Consider the following 22,404-nt stretch of genomic DNA (forward strand, 5'->3'; position numbering starts at 1 on the left):
GTGGATTGAAAGAAACCAAAACATTTTAATGTATTATTTAATATGTAACTTGTGGACACAGCACCAGCATTATAAATCTATCCATGTAGTGTTAATGTATCTGGAACAATTGCACAATTTTTTTAGCTATTTGTTTTGTCTAACATAGCACATCTGCAAGACTTTGCACTGTGTCAGTGTTTGCACACATATATTTGGCTTCTATTCATTGGGTTGGGCTAAAGCTAAAGGAAAATAGCTTGCAAGAGGCTCTTGCTTTGTATTTTGGTCGTATCTACTGTGTTTCTAGAAGAAGAAAAGTAGACAACATGCAAATACACCGGGACAGTTCTGGGGCCCGATTTCTCCTCATCCTCATGGTCTCTATAGTTCAGACTTCGAACTATCCCTCTGTGGTATCTGCAAAACCTGAGTCCATGGATTCTGGGGGTCCTGTAGTACTGATCATTGGATCTGGTATCTCTGGACTCACAGCTGCTGAGAAGCTGCACAAACATGGCTTCCAAAACGTAAAGATCCTGGAGGCTACTGGGAGGACAGGAGGCCGTATCCGGACACAGAAATTCGGTAATACATTACAATTAGGCTATGCATGCAACGCGGCTACAGGATATATATGAATTCTGCCACATAAAGTGATTGCATGAGGTGCAGAGCGGCCATAGGTTCATATTGTCTTGTTGTAAAATGTAATAACTGCCAGGGATCAAATAATTTGGTAATACAGTACGGTACTTATGTAGTATCTGGACGCCCGATTAAAAAAACGGGTCCATCGCATCACATCGCATGGGATGCGATGCACCCGATTTTTCCATAGGATTCAATGTTAAAATGGACTGAGTCCATTTTAACATAGGATTCTATGGGAAAAAGGGTCCTTTTCATTTCCCCACTATCCAACTACGCATGGAGTTGGATATAAACCTGTGGCGAGCGTAGCGATCCACTGAGCCCAAAGCGTGGCAAGCGGATGCGGAATACTTTTTAATGAATTAATGAACAGGTTTATATCCAACTCAGTGCGTAGTTGGATAGTGGGGAAATGAAAAGGACCCTTTTTCCCATAGAATCCTATGGAAAATCGGGTCCATCGCATCGCATGCTATTTGGTCGGATGCGATGCGATAATCGGGCGTCCAGATACTACATAAGTACCTACAGTACTATTAGGCTATACAGTGAAATTACTGTATACTATATGTTATTCTACAAAAATGAATGTGTTACCCTTTGCACCCAGGATTTGGACATGAGTCAGTCCCGGGAGCGACTCAGACCCGGGATGTTTGTGCGATGTGAAAGGCATACATAAGAGCTGGGTTGTAGAGTGTCCCCCATTCATTGTCTTGCGGCAATTTATAATAATGCAAATGTATATATGCAAGATACACAGGTGGGAGATGAGAACTGAGATTGGGTAAATGGGGGGGGGGGAGGTGGGTGTAGAATTATTGGTATGGTGTGACGAGATTTCTGTGGTAGCATAAATGGACTATTAGCAGCAGTGATTATAACATTATAGACACAGCTGGCCGGACCATTACGCCGGTACACAGCTGAATAAGGTGCCACAGCGAGAATGGTGTAGTGATAGCCATCGATCATCAAGGATTCAAAATCATTAATGGTCTTTTACTAATGTTGAATAATTATTCCATTGATGGGTTCCCACCGTTGAAACACAAGCAACAAATATATATATATATATATATATATATATATATACAATTCTTGTGTATGCTCGGCACTCTCCCCAATAAGATAGCTTGATGCGGTGCCCGCTGAACCCCTCAGGGAAATATACATATGCAGACCTGCGGCACTCGTCACTCGAACAAACGACAGGAACCAAAGCTCTGATACCATCAACGTTTCAATCAATAAGATTTTCCTCAGGATGTACAAATACAATACAACAAGCTCACCTTATATTCCCCACCGAGTGTCCCGAGCTGCCCCCGCCGCCGGGGCACGTCCCGTCATCCATACAAGCGTGCCGCGTCATCGGGCATGCGTCTGGCAGCGTGATGACGCTCGCGCCCGTCCATCGCATCACACGTCGCCCGGCATCCCAATAGCGTAGCAACGCATCTCCATAGTTACCATCACCAACACACCACTGTGAACAAATACAGAAAAAACATAAACAATGCTGAACAAAGCAATATCATAAATATTGGACCAAAAAGCATAAAAGCAGCATAATACCCTAAAGATGCCAGGTAGGAAGCAAACACATAAAATGAACATAATAAAGTTAGCGATTAATGAAACAAGAAAGGGGAAGGTTTTCATTTAACCCTTTGGGTTGAATGGTCTGTAACCTGTTAATCCATTCGGCTTCTCGTCTAAGAAGCATGAGATCCCGATTGCCCCCCCTACTAGGTGCGGGGACAAAATCAATCATACGGTACCTCATGCTAGGCAGATTGTGTTTGCATTCAGCAAAATGGCGGGCCACCGGTTGCTCACTTCGACCACTGGCCAATGCAGCCCTGATCGAGGACCGATGTCCCGCCATGCGTTCCTTAAATTTCCTCTGTGTCTTGCCAATATATGACAATCCACAGGGACACAGGATCTGATAAATAACGTACATACTCTCACAGGTGAGATGATGCCTGATCTTAATACTGGTCCCCCTTTGGGGATGACAAAATGTGTCCCCAGCAATAAGAAATTTACATGTCTCACACCCACATCTAAAGCAGCCTGGCTTTTTTACTGATAGAAAGTGGCTGTTGGGTTCCTTACCCCGACCCGTGATGTCGGTTTTCACAAGCAAACTGCGCAAATTTCTTGCCCTGGAATAACAGGGCATCAGATCACAATTTTGGAGACCCAGATCTTTGTCGCTTTTAATCATGGGCCATAATTTCTTGGAGACAGAATTAACCATAGGTGAAGATGAATTAAACTGTGTCACCCAAGGGAATTTGCCAGTGTTGGATTTCTTAGTGACTTTGGGAAGCAGGAGTTCCTGACGGCTCATGGAGAGTGCTTTGGTTTTAGAATTTATTAAGTTATCAAGGGAGTAACCCCTTTCAAGAAATTTAGAGATGAGAGTGTCGATTTGTTCACCCGCGACCACTCCATCACTATTAATTCTAACAATGCGCAGCATCTGAGAGTATGGGAGACCATACTTTAAACTCCTCGGATGACAGCTATTCCAATGCAAAAAAGTATTTCTGTCAGTGTCCTTAGTGAACACTGACGTGTGCATTTTGCCCTCATTCAATGAGATTCTGACATCCAGGAATTCAATGACATCCTGGCTCATTTTATAAGAGAATTTTACCGGGCTAGAGGACATGTTGTTGTTCTCAAAGAGAACTTTTAAAGGTTCAATAGGCCCCTCCCAAATTAGAAACACGTCGTCAATGTATCTAGTATATAACTTGACACATGACGCGGTTACAGGGTCTCCAAAAAACAAATCGTCCTCTATGCCAAACATGTAGGTATTAGCATACGAGGGGGCTACCGAAGAGCCCATGGCACACCCCCTCGTCTGCAAGAAAAAATCCCCATCATACATAAAAAAATTATGGGTCAGAATCATCTCAAGAAGTTCCAGCAAAAAACCTGTCAATGATGGATCAATCGAACCTGCACACTCAAAGAGCCTTCGGACTGCCTGCAAACCCATAGCATGGGGTATAACCGTGTAAAGGCTGGTGACGTCTGCTGTAACCAGCCATACGTCACCAGAGACTTCCCCAAATGCCAGCAGTTTGTTGAGGAACATAGTAGTATCAAGAAGAAAATGTGGGTGTTTCTGTACCAGCGGCTGCATCATGCAATCCACGTATACAGCAGCTGGCTGAAACAATGAACCACGGGCAGCCACAATGGGTCTCCCCGGTGGTGGATTAATCCCCTTGTGCACCTTGGGCAAGGTATACAAAAGGGGAATAATCGGGTGGCTCGGGAACAAAATAAGCAATAATTCAGCATCAATGATACCTGCAGAGAGAGCTCTATCTAGCACAATTTTTAACTCTTTGGAAAACAGTTTAGTTGGATCCCCCCGGAGCTTGCGATACACACCAGGTTCACACAGCTGCCGATCAATTTCAGCTCGGTACTCTGTGATATCCTGTAAAACAATTGCACCCCCTTTGTCCGCAGGGCGGATAATTAAATGCTCATTGTTGGCCAACGAGACGATGGCTTTTTTCTCTTCAGGGGTGCAATTGAGTTCCTGTGTATCTGCATTTTCCCAGCCCAACCGCACCTCCTCATCTAGCATTCTAATAAAAGTTTTGATACTAGCATTATTAGATAATGGGTCAAATAATGACTTATTTTTAAATGCTTTTAATTTATCAGGGATGGGAATGATGTCACTGGGCTGAGTATTGGGGATTTTAGAAAGGAAATGTTCCTTGAGTTTCAATTGTCTCTGCAGATGGTGCTTCTCAATCTGCCAGTTCAGATCCTTGGGACCCACAGAGGGTATAAAAGAAAGGCCTTTGGACAAAAGGTTGACCTCACTCTGCGTCAGTTCAAAGGAAGAAAGATTAAAAATTAGTTCCTGTTTCTTGCTTTGGGTGGCTTTCTTCCACTCTTGGCCGCGGCGGGTTTGGCCGCCTCTACGGGTGCAGCATTTTTTCTGATGCCACCGCGGCGGGTCGTAACCCCTAAAGGGGCCCTCTGTCCTCTTTCTGTCTCACTATTAGTGCTGTTGTCGTCAGCAGAAGTCTCAGTGTCACAGTTGGTTCTGGGGTGTCTGTTTCGCCTGAAGAATGGTTTATTACGAGGTTCAGATGAACCGCCTGTTAACCATCTATAAACTTGGTGATTTTCATAGTCACGCTCCACTTTCACAAATTTCTCTTTTTTAAATTTAATCAAATCTCTCTTATAAATGGTGAGTTGGTTCTCCATTTTATTCAGCCAATCCTCTTCGGTATCAGAGGTAAGAGTAGGTAAATTCACCTTTTCATATTGCTCAATTTTATTCTTGATGTTAATGACCTCCTTATTTGATTGGTCAATGACCAGTACCATAAGGTCCAGCGAGCAACGATTTAATAAACCTATCCATTTATGGCAGAAGCTGGCATCAAACCTGCCAATGGTAGGACAGTTCTTAACTCTAAAACCCCTCGGGATTTTTTTGCTGCGATAATAGTCACTCAGAGAAATAGCGTGGTACGTGAAATCAATTTCTTTCTGTTTCAGGCGAAGTAAATCACGATAAATGCTCTCCCCAGACTGCGCTTCTGCCTGAGCAAAAAGCTGTTCACGATGTAGAATGGATCCCACCTCTGCGTCTGAAAAGGTATAGGCGTCCAATACAGGGACCAATAATGGGTTAAAATGTTCATGTGTAACAGCATTGTCCGTCATTCTAGCAATCAGCTGTGATGACGTAAAAAACACTGGAATAAACTCACAGTGGGTAAATCATACAGTGCATGGGTGCACTGCTATCCAGACACTGGATACAGGAATCCTAATGTAAAATGCTGGGGTGCCTTAGCACTGGTTCAACACCTCGGCGTCGTTCCAATATACAATTCTTGTGTATGCTCGGCACTCTCCCCAATAAGATAGCTTGATGCGGTGCCCGCTGAACCCCTCAGGGAAATATACATATGCAGACCTGCGGCACTCGTCACTCGAACAAACGACAGGAACCAAAGCTCTGATACCATCAACGTTTCAATCAATAAGATTTTCCTCAGGATGTACAAATACAATACAACAAGCTCACCTTATATTCCCCACCGAGTGTCCCGAGCCGCCCCTGCCGCCGGGGCACGTCCCGTCATCCATACAAGCGTGCCGCGTCATCGGGCATGCGTCTGGCAGCGTGATGACGCTCGCGCCCGTCCATCGCATCACACGTCGCCCGGCATCCCGTGCTTTGGTTCCTGTCGTTTGTTCGAGTGACGAGTGCCGCAGGTCTGCATATGTATATATATATATATATATATATATATATATATATATATATATTTCCCCCCCAATTTCCTGGGACATTAAGCATAGCTCTGTCACCAACACTTCCATGAAGTTCTGCCCCTGGGCTTTCACTTGCCCACAGCCTAATGCATTGTAAAGCAAGGGTGACCATCAGTGGGTGAAACCATTGATAGTTGCCTTTTAAATGGTTTCACATAATCAATTACTCATCAATGGTACCACGGATGGCAGACACTGATGGGTAACACCTGTGGCCATTCCTAGGAAGTTGCTGGGTAGCCAAATAAACAGACAGTGCTAACAACATATCAGCTCATACCTAGGGTCCCGAGCTGGATCTAAAGAATCCTAGAACTTACTCGGCCTGCCGATAGTGTCACATAGTGATCCCATGCTGCGTCTTTGGATGTAGCATCTACTTACACAAGACGCCTACTGCTGCCTTACCATAAGTAAGTATCTGTGCTGCTTTCCAGGAAGCAGCAGCCATGCTTACTACACCCACACATGATTCAGTCCCATTGTGCTGTTTAAATAAATGGAGCTATAGCAAGAAGAAGCAGCACCCTCTGCATTATATATATATTTATATATATAAAAGAGGGATAGATACGGCTCAACAGGACTTAGGTGTAGCCCAAATGGGATGATGTGCCCCGGTGCCAGCAATAGGGACCTTTCAGCCCCTTGTAGATACGTGTAGAAAGAAAGGGCACTCGGGGTCTCTCAGTTGGTGAAACAAGGACTGTTTATTCAGTCATAAAACGTCCGTCTACGTTTCGGGGTCTCCCCCTTCGTCAGGACAGATAAGTGGTGTATATATATATATATATATATATATATATATATATATATATATATATATATATATATACACACACACACACAGCATAAAGTAACTATGGTATGTTGGTATGCTATGTACGGGGCTGAGGACACTTTGTGGCACCTTATAAATAAACGTACTACTACTATGTACAAGATGTAGAATTCCTTTGTAGATCTTTTATTATACATACTAAGTGACAGAGACTTCCCCAAGATGTTGCTTTTATCACCTCTATCGAATGGCCAGTCTTAGGATCCCCAACCTTTGCTCTGTTATGTCACATTCCCATTTTCACCAATTGCATCTTCTTAGTGGGCCAGTCCTTTTGGTGGCATACTTTGGGTGTTTACTTCTTTTTGACCTGCTAACCAACTGGCGTGCATGTATTTCAGCCTTATGCATCACCTATGGACTTCTAGCCTCTTCTTGTGTGTAAAATAAATCACTAAGGAAATAGAGGGAGAAAGGCACACCTTTTAATTCAAGAGATGGAAACCACAAAAAGTAGCACCAATGCCATGTTGTCCACCTCAGTCACTTTGATGCATAAGCCCATCTGTTATTGACATTGAGATAATGTCGTTTTTAAGTCAGGAAAGTTAGATTTGACGTTAATATTTCACATTCAGCAATATGTCATTTAAATGAACAGCTGCAAACCTGCTTAATTCAATATATTGATAAAACCTATGAAAGTAGGCAGGGGTTGACTGGCGACATTTACCTAACTGTGGCCCTTATTCTGGTTGGTGCGGCCAGAGCCGCACACGGTGCTCTGGCCGCACAAACCAATCCCCGCCCACGAGACGGATCGCCACGGCCGTCCGTACATGGACGGCTGGCGATCCGCATAAAAATGGTGGGGCGTACGCCTCCACCATGGTGGGAGCTGCCCCCTGCATTCGATGGTCGTCGACCATCGAAGGCAGGGCCGCACGCCACAGCAGCTCCCGCAAGCTGAGACCACACGGACAATCGTCCGTGTGTTAGCTTGTATGGGGGCTGAGAGCTGACATCCGGCGACGTCAGCTTTCCGCCCCCATCAGTGGCGTCATACCCTCATTAGCATGCATACGCCCCGCGCTTGCATGGGAACGCCCATGAAACGCGGGGCGTATACATAGGGAAATGAGGGTATGAAGCCCCTCACGCCCCTATACGCCCCCTTTGCGGCGGACGAAATACGTCTGCGGCGAATGGGGCTGCACATGCGCAGATTGACCTCTGCGCATGTGCAGACTAAAAACATCGGCGGTACGGCCGCACGCGGGCCGTACCGCACGATGCAGAATAAGGGCCTAAGTGATCCAATGTGTACTACTGCCAGAGGATGAATGCCTGAGCTGTGGTGTTGACATGTATTGCATTAGTCTGCAATCCAACCTCCCTATTCCACTCTATCTCCATTCATGCAGCAGAAGCTAGGCAACGCTCAGTTGCGGATCCATGGGGGGGGGAGGGGAGTGATCAGGGCAATTAGTCCCCTATTACACTTCTTACTGCAGTCTCTGTTCTCTCCCTGCATTGATATGCTGCACACCAATGCTTTGCTGCACTGCTAGAGTCCTCAGCGGTATTAAGAGCGATGGAGGTGCTACATGGTTCTGATTGCCACGATCCCCCCCCCCCCCCCCCTCCAGATCTGCCACAGGCAATGCCATCTATAAACTTAAGTTTGGGGTATGTTGGCTATCATTTTTTATGCAAAATTCAAGTGTGTTTCTCAAAATATTCATAGAAAAAGAGCACATGGACAAGCAAAATATAATTTGCACTGTAGGAGCTATGTTATTATTTAAGAAACATTCCTTAGTACTAATGATAGTAACAAGAGTTAATTATATTTGGGCATATTCTTTCCTTGGCCGACCTATTGATACAAGTTTTAAGATCTGTGGGGTTGCGGAATACAATAAGTATAGTTTTGTTTAGCAGTACAATGTTAAGGCATCATTTTGTATCTCAGCAAAGGGCCTGGCTGAGGTCGGTGCACAGTGGATCCATGGACCATCTCCGGGAAATCCCGTCTTCCAGCTGGCAGCCGAGTTTGGCCTTTTAAGCCCTGATGCTTTGCTTGAGGAGAACCAGAAAGTAGAATTGGGAGGCCACCCTTCTTACATCCCAGTTATCTACAGTAGCTCTGGAAAACAGATTAGCCAAGAAGTGTTCCTGAACCTCAGCAATTCATACTCGTCCTGGCTGGAGAAAGCACGAAATGTCTCAGAAATCGATTGTGATCCAGATGCCAGCGTGGGGGGTTTCATACAACAAGAGATTGCCCGCAGCTCACAGGATTGGGATAAAGCATCAGTTGGCATTAATATGGCTTTTTTGAAGGGAATGCTCGATATGGAGTGCTGCGTCATAGGAACCCATAGTATGGACCATGTGGCACTTTGTCCCTTTGGGGAGTATATAACACTTCCAGGGCTGGATTGTACCTTTCCCAAGTAAGTAAAATGAAAAAAAAAAACAATTCAGACCTCATCGTCGGCCTGCAAATATTCGAATCCCAGTGATCGCATGAACGACACCCTGCCAGAGTGGCTCCCCACCAAATGCATTTGTGGCCATGCACAATAACGGGAAATCCTTTTCTCAATCACTCACCATCGCATGGATTTACTCATTTCTGCAGCCGCCAAGCAAGCATGGTCATGGGGAGATGGAGAACGCTGATGATGTCAGCGACCCTCTCTCCCGATGGCCGGGAGCTGGCTGAGTTTTCCGGGGCACTCCCCGAAAACACCAGGTTGCTGCTCAGAAATGGCCACCGGCTGTCAATCATCTTGCGAATGGCGCAATTGCTGGCATTATTCACAGAGGGATCCCATGCATCCGCACTGTGTACCGAGCGCATGTAAAGTTGTTTAATAATTGGCAGCCCTGAGAATGGGTCTGAATCAATGTATCTTCCTTTTCCCCTGTGACTCTCAATTTCCAGCCATTGTCTGATCTCCCCTGTGTCGGTCAGCCTCCTCCCATTTGTTTCAGCATCTTTACCACCACCGTGTTTGCATTACTTGTGGCTATACACGTGCCTTGTCCCGCATTTGTCTTACAGGGTTTTTTCATACTTTTAGGGGTTTTTCAAGCCTTGTGGACCACATTAAAGCACAGCTACCCAATGACACTGTGTTACTGAACCATGCAGTGAAGAACATCCACTGGAATGGATCCTACCAAGGCAGCGACTCTCATGTGTATCCTGTACAGGTGCAGTGTGAGGATGGAAACACCTTTGTGGCTGATCACGTCATTGTCACTGTTCCTTTAGGTAACATTATGGTCCCATAGGTAACAGTAATGTGTGTGATATTTGCTGTATATAAGTAATCAAACACCTTTCTCATTCACCTACCTATAAGCTATGGATTGCTGACTTAGAACCTGATTCTGAGTGATATTGTTAACAATATTGCCTAGTGTGTATGGGGCTTAAGTCAACTTCCATAGCATGCAAACACCTGCATGCAGACCTAGGCATGCAGGTGGGACACCTGTTTCAAACAGATATTTTGCAAGTCCAGATACAATGTTGGCAGTTGAAGGTATGAGTGGTGAAACAGTGGGGGCATGGTGATCTACATGTGGATGCATGGATGTTTGGCATACACTGGTCACTGGTGGATTCATGCATTAGCACAGGGGTTCCCAATCTATTTTGAATCATGGCACCCTAGAGTATCAGAATTTTTTTCACGGCACCCCTAGGCCAATTTTTTTTACTTAGATTGGGTTTATATGCGATTCTTAGGGTCAGTTATGTGTTAAAGGGCAGGAGTTGCTTCTGTTTGTACACATTTTATGATTGTCAGCCACCAGCACTGGTTTTACTCATAAATAATGAACCATTAATAATTTGAGTTGGTCCTGGACCACCAACCCAGGGCACCCCTGCAAGTGTCCCGAGGCACCCCAGGGAGCCACGGCACACAGTTTGGGAACCACTGCATTAGCATGATCAAAGCAATTTGCACATCCGAAATTAGTAGGCAAGACCTATGGCTAGAGGGCCTGTTTTTTCCTCTTAATGGAGGTGTGGCCAGTTTATGAAATAACACAGGGCGGTATATTCTAACATCCGCCACTCTACATCACTGCACATCACCAGCCTTCGCATTCTTAATAATCTCATACGCTCTAACATATGTGAGAGGATAAGAGCTGTACCTTGCTATGCTGCTCTGGCGCTGGACTTCCAGGTATGAGACCCGAGAGCCCTTCTGCACATGCGCAGAGCACTGGGTCCCTCACACAGCGCTGAGGTAAGAAGCCCATAGGCTTCTGTAGTATTTGCACCCGCCAGACTAGATGTTTGTCTTGTTACAGGATTCCTGAAGAAGCGAGTCACGGATTTCCTGAGTCCTTCTCTGCCACCAAGTAAAATTAAAGCAATTAAGAATTTAGGATTTGGAGCCGTTAATAAGATTCTGCTGGAATTTGAAAAACCCTTCTGGGACCCAAATTGCACGAGTATCATGCTGGCGTGGGAAGGGGATTCCCTTACTGAGACCCAGAAGGACCTGAGGCAAAACTGGGTGAAAAAACTGTTTGGATTTGTGGTCCTTGCGCCACCAGGACAGTAAGTCAGACACCGCTTGTTGGACAATTTACTTAAGTTCATTTTATTGCTTGAGTTTATGCTATTTCACTGACTAATATAAACCTGTTACCTAAGTAAGTTAATTACCTTGCATGGGTGAGTTAATATCTGTAACGTTCTGTTTTTCTTCCTACCATGCCTTCTGTGTCCAGGCCTGGCCATGTGCTGTGTGCATTCATAGCCGGAGAGGAGTCTAAATTTATGGAGACATTGTCAGATGAAGAAGTCCTCACCACAATGACTGCTCTTCTGAGACAGTTCACAGGTAATGAATTTAGGAGGTGTCCTGCCTCTTGTCATATCCTCTGTCCTTCCTCTGCCTATCATTTTGATCTCTCCAGCTTTTTTCTTTGTGTTGGGCCACCATTCCCTGTTCAGGGGTCTCTTGAGGAGTGGGCATACAGCGTGAGCTAAAGATTCTTTCTGGTGACCTTTGACATCAGGATGTCAACAACTCTGAAGACTATATAAGCCTTATTCTGATAGGTCATCTCTCCGTGCTGATGCCTTTAGTGACCGATATTGTCTGATTACTAGTTCCGACTCATCTTGACTTGACTCCTTTGCCTGTTATCACCATATTTTTCCTGTACCTCTGGTTACCTGGCTGTTCGTCCACCTTAAGCACTATACACACTGGGCCTGATTCTGGTTGACTTGGCTTACCGAATACCGAGTCGTAGAGTGTACGCCCCTCCTAAATAAAACGTCCCCTTACCCCTCCACACTAGGCGACAGAATCCTCTGCTGAACAGTGCAGATTAGTGTAAAAGTGGATACGCTATAGATTATTGACAATGTCTATGTCAACAGTCACTAGGTCACGAGGAATAATGGTCGACAGTGAATAGGTCGACACTGGAAAATGTGTCAACATACCTTAGGTCTACACTGCCAAAAGGTGGACAAAAGCTTATATTCGACATAGGGAAGGTCGACGGTCAAAAGGACAATATGATTTTTTTTATGATTTTTTGGTGTCTATGTAATCGTACGTCGATATGGACACCGTATATATATATATATATATATATATATATATATATACAGTAGCTCCCGTGAGGGAAAACAGCACTCACCAGACTTTATGCAGTAAAGGTATACAGGAAACAAGGTGTCCCAGGTTTAATGGTTCTTACTTGGAGCCTGCCGACGTTTCGGTCCAACACGGACCATTATCAAGGCAGAAGGTATCCAAACGTGTCAACAGCAAACAACAGTGCATCAGCTGATGCACTGTTGTTTGCTGTTGACACGTTTGGATACCTTCTGCCTTGATAATGGTCCGTGTTGGACCGAAACGTCGGCAGGCTCCAAGTAAGAACCATTAAACCTGGGACACCTTGTTTCCTGTATACCTTTACTGCATAAAGTCTGGTGAGTGCTGTTTTCCCTCACGGGAGCTACTGTATTTACATAGTACTGTCTCTTAGGACACTGCTATTTATACGGCACCCTAGCGGTTACCATTTATGTGGGTGAGAGTGCAGGTCTTGTACACTTATATATATATATATATATATATATGTACCGCTTCACTTGCCATGCTTCAGGCACAGTGCCTCCCTCCGCTACACTAATATATTCCCACTTGGATAGTAAAGAATGAAAAAAACATCTTTTTTTTTTTTTTTTGTAATCATGAAAAACTCATGTCAACCTGTTGACCTTCCCTATGTCGAGCTTGGGTTGACCTTTTGGTAGTGTCGACCTAAGGTATGTCAAATGAGACCAGGCATGTCCAAACTGTGGCCGTCCAGCTGTTGTGAAACGACACATCCCAGCAGTGGCACACAGGATCTATTCAGGGTGACAGGGGGGACTCCCAACTGCCCCCATCCCCCACCGCGGGACACTGCCGGCCAACGGAGGGACGCAGGAACGTCCCAAAAAATCGTGACATTCCCACAATAAGTGGGACAGTTGGGAGGTATGGTTCAACAGCACTGAAAAAGAAGATATTGATAAAAATGGCAATATTTCTCTTCTTCCATACAGGGAACCCTAACCTTCCCCCTCCAATCAGCATCCTGCGCTCACAGTGGTACAGCCAGCCTTATACCGTTGGCTCTTACAGCCATGTGGCAGTGGGCAGCTCAGGGGAGGATATTGATGTTCTAGCAGAGCCACTGCCTACAGACAAAGATGCTCTACAGGTAATGTACATGGTGAAACAATAGCCAATAAAATGAGTTTGTAATGTAGATTTTGAGACCAAAGGAAAACAACTGTTCTTACATAGAAAGCAAATAAAAACAATTCTATGTTATGTTACATTGAACATAAAGGAACTGGGACCATGCATTACTGGGCATGTTTATACCTTGGCTGACAATTTTTTTTTTTTTATATTATGACATTCTTCATCCTGGGCACAACTGGGCAGATGATAACACCCTCTCTCTCTCTCTCTCTCTCTCTCTCTATATATATATATACATATATATATATATATATATATATATATATATACATATATCTGTGTGTAGAAGCACTCACGTTGTATAAGCAGCCTTAGCTGGTGCTTTCTTTAATGGACCCAGTCAGGAACACGTATATAGCAATTCTCATACAGCACTGTTTAAGTCTCATACTCAGCAAATGGTCACAATGCAGTAGTGTAGGTGATCAACGCTTCGAATATATTTATTTTTCTTCAGGATAACATTATCCTGAAGATGAATAAATATATTCAAAACATTGATCACCTAAACTACTGCATCGTGACCATTTGCTGAGTATGAGACTGAAACATAGAAAAGGGAATACCTCCTTGACAAAAGGAAGGAGATAGGCAGAAGAAAATGAGAGCAAGGAGAAGAAAAGTATAGAAAGGGAAGGATGAGCCAGGCGCATGCCATGAAAACAAAAGGAGAAATTAAGAGACAAAATTATCAAGTTAGAGCAAACTCACTAGGTGCAGTACCAAGGAGGGAATGTCCCCATTTATCCATTAATTCACCCCACTTAAAACATTTCATGAGTGGCGACGAGGCCGAAGTGGGATAAGTACAATCATAAGTCTCATCAGTGGCATGCCGTGGGGTGAGGCAGGTTAGGCACAGCCTAGGCATCACCCACGGCTAGCAACCTGGGGTGGTAGTTAAAAATGGCTAGTACAGGATCCACAGAGACATCTTCCATCAACACTTTATTAATAAGTGCAAATACAATAGACCATAGAGACTGTCACATCGGGCAGGACCAAAAAAATGTTATATAGGGTACCAATTACACAACATTGTCTACATCAGTATTTTGATGTAGAAGGCCATATTTTATGTTAACAAAAAGGGGGGGGGGGAATAAGCAAATTAGATTATAGTAAGTTATATTATATTACTCTCTGCCTATTAAGGCAAATGGATGATTATGGAAATAGGCTGCTCCCAATAGCAATCTGGAAAATTGCTGATTTGGACCAAAGTGTAAACAATGAATATCTATGTGTATATGTATTCTTGCGCATAGATACAATAGGATAGGGTCCCAACAGGAGAGGAGAAATTGCCCAGGCCTCTTGACGCGTTTCTTAGCTATTGGCTTTTACAGCGGTTTCCTCAGTTCTGAGGAAACCGCTGTAAAAGCCAATAGCGGAGAAACGCGTCAAGAGGCCTGGTCAATTTCTCCTCTCCTGCGGGAACCCTATCCTGACTCCAATAGAGGCCACCGGCACCTATGCGCCAGCTTTCAACTTCGCAGTAACCCCTCTGCTACACCGATCCTTCCAGCGAGTCCACATTTGAAGGTGGCTGTGCGCTGCACAGTTACTACAGTCGGACAGCACGCTCCTTACACAGAGCAGAGACGGACAGCTCGCTCCCTGCTCGAATACATACTACGGCGCGTCATCTGGCGGCGGCAGCCAGCAGATGAACTTGAGCTAATCTCTTCTGGATAACTAGCACATAGATATTCATTGTTTACATATTTTATGTTGCCTGCCCGGTGTAAAATAGGCTCTATGACATAGTTTGTAGTACTTCTTAGAGTGAGATATACATTTGGAGATTTTAAAGCATAATCCAGCAATATGGGACCAGTGCTCAACAGAGAGAGTCCTGTTAAGGTTAAGTTCCCATTCGATCTGGGACGGTAACTTCCCTTTTTAGTTCCCAATATCAAATAAGAGTACCACCAGGAGATACTACCCCTGCTATGCTATAAGTTTAGGTGAGAGAGAATCAGCTTCAGGATGGGGGAAGAGACAACAGAAAATGAGGGCTGGAAAAGTAACTAATGGCAAGTCTGCAAATATTTATAGATATCATGCTTTGGGACACCATGGGCCTTATTCGAGTTCACTCTTTCAGACAAAATCCTTCTTAGATGGACAAAACCATGTGCACTGCAGGGGGGCAGATGTAACTTGTGCAGATCTAATTAGATTTGGGTGGGGTTTTACTTCAAAGTGAGATCTATATTGCAGTGTTAAAATAAAGCAGCCAGTATTTACCCTGCAAAGAATCACCAAAAAATCACCAAATCTATTTCTATCTGCACATCATATGGGGCCTTATTCGAGTTCACTCTTTCTGACAAAATCCTTCTTAGATGGACAAAACCATGTGCACTGCAGGGGGGCAGATGTAACATGTGCAGATAGAAATAGATTTGGTGATTTTTTGGTGATTCTTTGCAGGGTAAATACTGGCTGCTTTATTTTAACACTGCAATATAGATCTCACTTTGAAGTAAAACCCCACCCAAATCTAATTAGATCTGCACAAGTTACATCTGCCCCCCTGCAGTGCACATGGTTTTGTCCATCTAAGAAGGATTTTGTCAGAAAGAGTGAACTCGAATAAGGCCCCATATGACAGATGTAAACTACTGAAAGGGATTAGACCCCCCTGAGTCACAAATATCACTAAGTTTAACAAGAACCCTAGATATCCAAGAATCGAAGCATAAATTGTGAATAAATGAAGTTATAGTCAATAGTGAAAGTCCTGGCCCCGGTAAAGCGATCCGTCACAAGAAGAGACAAACCTATGTCATGCCCATAAGGTCACCCGCATCGCTTCACCCGGACCAGAACGCATCAGGGAAAAGTCTGCTGGTAAACACAATAGATCTACAGTGTCAAGGGTATGGGAGAAAAAGAATGTTCAATTATTACCCAAAGTTTAGGGTTAGCTATGTTAAACCAATCACTAACTTGCCTGAGAAGACAGGCATTGTGATAACCTTCGGGAAAGGCAACCCCACCCTCACATTTAGGAAGGATAAGGACATTTCTAGATACAGGTTGAGTATCCCGTATCCGAGTATCCGTTATCCGAATTATTCCGAAAACCATACATTCCAGAAAGTGAAAAAAAAAATATTTTTTTTGCTAAAAACTCACTGGGGACATTTGTAACAGCACTACTGGTGACATGATATGTAACTGGCACTATATATGTGCAAGAAAATGATTGCTTGGCATTCAAATTCAATATCTGAGATAGTACACAAATTTTGTTTCATGTTTTGAAACCTTGTTTTTTGAACAAATAAAATATATTTGTGTGTATTTTACGTGGTAATAAAATATATTTGTGTGTATTTTATGTGTTTATACAGCATAAATGCAAGATACTTCAAAATACATAATTGAAATATTAAAATATTCCGAAATACGGAATAATCCGTTATCCAAAATTCTCCTGGTCCCGAGCATTTTGGATATGGGATACTCAACCTGTATTGTAGGTCTGGCTCCTTTCCATATATAGTGAGAGAGAATTTTGTTTAATTTGGTGTAGAGGGCTTTGGGAATAGATCAAGGGATCGTACGAAAAAGAAACATAAGTTTGGGGAGTAAAATCATGTTAGCTGCAGCCACTTGGTCTAACCAGGAGACTTTGTGTAGGAACAACTCTTTAGTTAATGTCTCAAATGTCCGCAATAAGGGGATATAGTTACATTGCAAGAGGCCGCTATCATTTACCAACTATACTCCTAAATATTTCAAAGACTTAGTTTGCCATGAATATTTATAGGTGTCTTTCACAGCTTTAACATCGTCACTTGAAAAATTAAAAGGTAAAGCGTGTTTTGGAGGTATTCAACTTATAGTAAGAGATCCTGGAGTAGTCCTCTAAAATAGAATGTAAGTAAGGTAAAAATAAAGCCAGCTGCATAATACAACAGAACATCATTAGCGAAAAAGGCTTATTTTATGAGAAATTCCGCCTATTACAGGTCCTAATATCTCAGCAGAGGATTGGATACTCTCTGCCAGGGGCTCTATAGCTAATGCAAAGACAAGTGGGGAGAGAGGACAACCTTGCCTGGGTCATACTTGCCTACTTTTGATAACTAGTTTCAGGGAGATTATAGTTGGTAGTAGTATTTTGCACAGCGCCCCATTGAGGGGGGCGTGTCATGCTCTACCCACCTTAGGGTGTGTCTAGCTCCATACTGTATATGGAGAGATTGTGAAAAGAGATTGTGAACGTGGCATCTAGACGCATGGGTGTGTACTGCTAAATGTGAGAGGAATCTTTTAAAATGACTTACATCCAAATGTAGATGAGCCCCAAAGCAGTTAGTAAGAGATACTATACTTGCTAAGTGCTGGGAAATGGTGCTGATGATTCAGTGTAAATGTATCTATCTCTCATTCCTTTTTTCCCCAAAAATGTAACAGTGTAATATGGGCTAGGTGAAATGAGGGAGATTGCTAGACTAATGAGGGAGAGAGGGAGATTGCTGCTATTTCATGGAGTCTTCTGAAGAATGCAGGAGGGTAGTCAACTATGGCCTGGGTCCAGGGCCGGCGCCACCACTAGGCAGCTTAAGGCATTTGCCTAGGGCGCCGGCCACTAGAGGGCGGCACCGTGCTGAGCTCTTTTGAAGCAATGCGGACCAAGACAGATACAGCCGCCCGCCAATTAACCATTCCAGCCGACCGGGCCACTACCATCAGTGAAGAAAGTCCCTAGCGCTCTAGCAGGACAGGGTAGCATTAATTGCCCCTCCCCAGGGCTCTAGGCAGTAGTAAGGGGCTAGTATCAGTGGGTAAGGGGTTGTTGACAGTGGTAAGGGACTAGTAGCAGTGGTGCTGTAGTGACAGGGAGCGCTTTGTTTCTAAGGCAGTCGCCTCTCCTCTCAATGCGCTCGCTGCAGCCCGGAGCATTTCACGCTGCTTTATCCCAAGTCTGAACTGCGCGCACCGTGACATCATCGCAGCGCCAGGGCCACTCACAGGACGGATGGTGAGCCAGTGTGTGACAGCTCTCCGCTGCTCCCCTGCCTGCTGTAACACAGGTAGAGACCGCTTGCTGCATGCTGGCACGTGTAGTACCACAGAGTCTGGAGCCATGCAGTTTTGCACTAGCACTGGTCAGTGTATGTCTCATAAGCTACAGTACAAATCAGTGCCTGTCAGTCCTCTCCCAGCAGCTACTGTGTGTCCAGCGTTCTTATTAGCCATACAGTGGTGATTTTCCTACAAGACACTGAGTAGTCTGCATTAAGTGACTAGAACATATTCTATTACATTCAAGTGATTTCCTAGTTCCATAGAATCTTGTTCAACAGTAAATATATTTAAATGTTTGTAATATAGGATTCACTTTGATAAAATGGATTTCATTGGCGATAAAAAAAACCTGGTCTTTGCACTGTAACAACAGAATATCTTCTAAATATTGCTATATAATCTAACCTAGGGCATCACAGAATCTCCCCCCAAAATAATCGGAGCCCCCCCCCCCTTCCCTAGCCAATCACGCATACTAATTAACCAAGATGCTGGATGCACACATGATGACAGCATGGGCAGGCTTTTTTTTAGCAGGGCACTGCTAAAGGGGCAGGGTTCATTTTGCCCTTTAAACATTGGGAACATGACATGCTATAATAGCCTGGCGTGACCACATTTTGGTGGTGGTGGTGGGGGAAGGGGGGGGGGGGGCGTTGGGCTAATAGTTTGCCTAGGGTGCCGAGAAACCTTGCACCGGCCCTGCCTGGGTCCATTTGTGATATCAACCCAGATGATAAACACCCGTTCACAGCCACTTTAGCAGAAGGGGATGAATATAATGCTAATATGGAATCCAATATCCTTTCCCTTAAGCCGAAGCGCTCCAAAATTGACCAGAGATATTTTCAGCGCAATCTATCAAAAGATTTCTCTGCATCTAGGAAGAGGATTAATACAGGGACCCATTCAGCATTACAAGATTCTATAATGACAAAAGCTCTTCGTGTGTTGTCCGAGGCCTGTCTCCCAGGGACAAACTCGACTTGGTCAGCACTAATTAGCGAGGGTAATAGAGGGCAGAGGCGTTGGGCAATAAGTTTAGCGTACAATTTAGCATCAGTATTTAAAAGGGCAATGGGCCTGTAATTTTGAACCTCATGCAAAGGCTGTGCATGAGGTAACGGAGGAGCTCTCCCGCATGTCCTCTTCACAGCTCGTCAGGCCACGCCCCCATCTATATATTATATATAGGTATAGTGTCTGTATTTTGTCTCTGAAACACTGCCATCTGTTGGTAGCGAGTGAAACCACATCTCTTTCTCTCTCGCACATGCACAAACACAGAGGCAATCACAAGGCAGCAGACTAGCTTTAGAAGCATTAGCTTCGACCGGGATTACTAGTTCCATATAGTGTTGTATTGCCAAATTCTGAGCAGTCTCCAGAGCTGTCAGTATGATGACTTGCAAGGATCACATACTAGGGATTTCCCATACTCTCTTGAATCAGTCTGCCCTGGCATATCAGAATTTTTTTCACAGCACCCCAAGGATAAAGTGGTAAATTTACTAAAGGTTAAAAAAGTGAGAACCGGGGATGTTGCCCAATTAATCAGATCCTGTTTATTATTTTCTTTGATGCAACAGAGAAATGATAGCCTGACTCTGGTTGCGATGGACAACATCTCCACTTTGCATTTTTAGAACCTTTAGTAAATTTAGCCCTAAGACTATATTCTTATCAATTATACAAAGCACGCCAAACATGCTATGCACAAGACAACCACATTCATTTTTGCTAATAAGTAAACAAAATTAAAATGAATTTTGAAATACTTGATGTATCTTACTCTTCTGTCTCGTTCAGCCTTTGCAGGTACTTTTTGCTGGAGAAGCCACAGAACGAAATTTCTATTCTACAACGCATGGTGCTCTGATATCTGGCCGGAGAGAAGCGCAGCGTCTGATTAGCAGATATCCAGGGCTGGGAGCTACTAATAGCGAAGCCAAGCTCTAGAATAAAACAAATACCAATCTACACTAATTATTCAATCTATTATTTGAGTCATGTTTAAGTAAAATATACCCCAATAAAAAACGAATGCATAACTGAACCAAAAATGTACCTTGTTTTATGGTATAAGTGTATTTAAATCAAGGAATTTATTGATTTATTTACAGTTTCTTATATAATGCAGCAGATTCCATTGTGCTTTACAATTGTAGACAGTGATAAAACAAACTGGGTAACAACAGACAGACTTGGAGGTAGGAGAGCCCTGCTGCAAGCTTACAATCTATAGGGACGTAGGAGGGAAACACAAGAACAGGCACCAGTAATAGCATAGGAGTTCCACCAAGTTGCAAGTCCAGAAGGCAGGGCCGGACTGGCCATCAGGCACTTCTGGCAAGTGCCAGAGGGCCCGATGGCCAGGTGGGCTGATTTCTTCATGCAAAGTGGAGGCTCCGCCTCCCATTCGGCACACAGAGAGAGTCGCTGGATTCACATCGGGTCTGGCAGGTCTCTCTGTGCGCCGCTGAGGTCCAGGAGAGTGGGGGGCATCACAAGCCGCTAATCCCATCTCCTGCAAGCCACATGTGCGCAACAAAGGTCGCGGGCCTGCACAAATGCCAGGGCTGATTCGGTGGCCCAGTCCATCGCTGCCAGAAAGGAAGCTATATAAGTGCCTTAGAGGGATATGCATGTGGCACTTAAATATCAAAGGCTTTCCTGAAGAGGTGAGTTTTCAGGGAATGCTTAAACGTTTGGAGGCTAGTAAAGGCTAGTGGTTGGCATCCGATCCAATCCGATCCGTGGTCCCATGCCTCCCGGCGGCGGGGCGCAGGATTGCATGCGATTTGTCACATGCAGAAGGACTTGCAGGCGATTGGATGCCCATACGCTGCTCAAGGGAGGAAGGGAGGTTTAAGGGGGATCGGATGCTGATAAGTCAGAGCAGCGTATTGCCACCTTTATAAAGTCCCCTCATACACTAGTACGATTGTCATGCCCGATTTACCTTGAGCTTCCCCAGAAGCTCACATCGGACTTGGCACTTTATTGCATGTCAAAGTCCTCCTGAGAAGCTGCAGGAGGATTTTAAGGGAAGTCGGATGTAATACATTGCGGGTGCTAAAATGCACCTGCGACATGCCACTGACGGCTGCACAAACAATTTATCCTATGTGCAGCCCGTCTGACCTCTGATTCTGACATGATTCGCACGGGACCATGCATTGTGTAGGAGTGTATGTCTAAAGCTGTCCATACACTACTGCGATGTATCGCAGCAGTGTATGGCCATCCCATTCCGCGCAAGCTGCCTGGGCACAAGGATCGCATGCGATCAATTGCATGCGGTCCTTACACATGTTATGTATTGCATGTAACCCCAGTTCCCCACCGACGGGAGGGGGTCCGAGTGATATCATGCATGCAGGTCCGACCTCCAACCCAGGTCCGATATGCACGGCCTCCGATGCAATGTCATACACATCCGATTTGGCCAGCTGACTGCGCATGCGCGGGATCTCGCTACTCTCACGAGATCCCCAGCGCAGCTCAGAGCCAGTAGCAGGGACAGTGCTGTCCCTGTTGTGGGCATAGGGCATCGCCACCTGCAGCTGTCGAAGTCGATAGCTGTAGGCGGCGGAACGGTCAGCGATGCTGACCTTCATAAATTAGGCAGGCGCGCACTACGAAATATCGTAGCTGCACTATGCCTCCTGCCCCACAGCGCTGCACGCTAAACACCCGCACAGCCAGTGTCATAGATCAGGGGAAGCGCTATCCCCTGCCATAACGCACGGGGATAGCGCATATTCCCCTGATCGC

The 22,404-nt window shown here is 44.6% G+C and overlaps 1 protein-coding gene across 1 annotated transcript; it reads left to right on the forward strand.

Annotated features, from left to right (window-relative positions):
- Nucleotides 1-218: 218 nt before the first annotated feature.
- LOC146007658 (peroxisomal N(1)-acetyl-spermine/spermidine oxidase-like) lies at nt 219-20,609 on the forward strand. Its single transcript, XM_083146154.1, has 7 exons — nt 219-567; nt 8,736-9,219; nt 9,853-10,046; nt 11,102-11,354; nt 11,528-11,640; nt 13,374-13,531; nt 20,437-20,609. Exons 1-7 carry the CDS (start codon nt 309-311, stop codon nt 20,584-20,586), a joined length of 1,611 nt encoding a protein of 536 aa, XP_083002280.1. The 5' UTR covers nt 219-308; the 3' UTR covers nt 20,587-20,609.
- Nucleotides 20,610-22,404: the final 1,795 nt, after the last annotated feature.

Source organism: Crinia signifera, chromosome 6 (genome assembly GCF_055691185.1).
Source record: "Crinia signifera chromosome 6, ASM5569118v1, whole genome shotgun sequence".
NCBI lineage: Eukaryota > Metazoa > Chordata > Amphibia > Anura > Myobatrachidae > Crinia > Crinia signifera.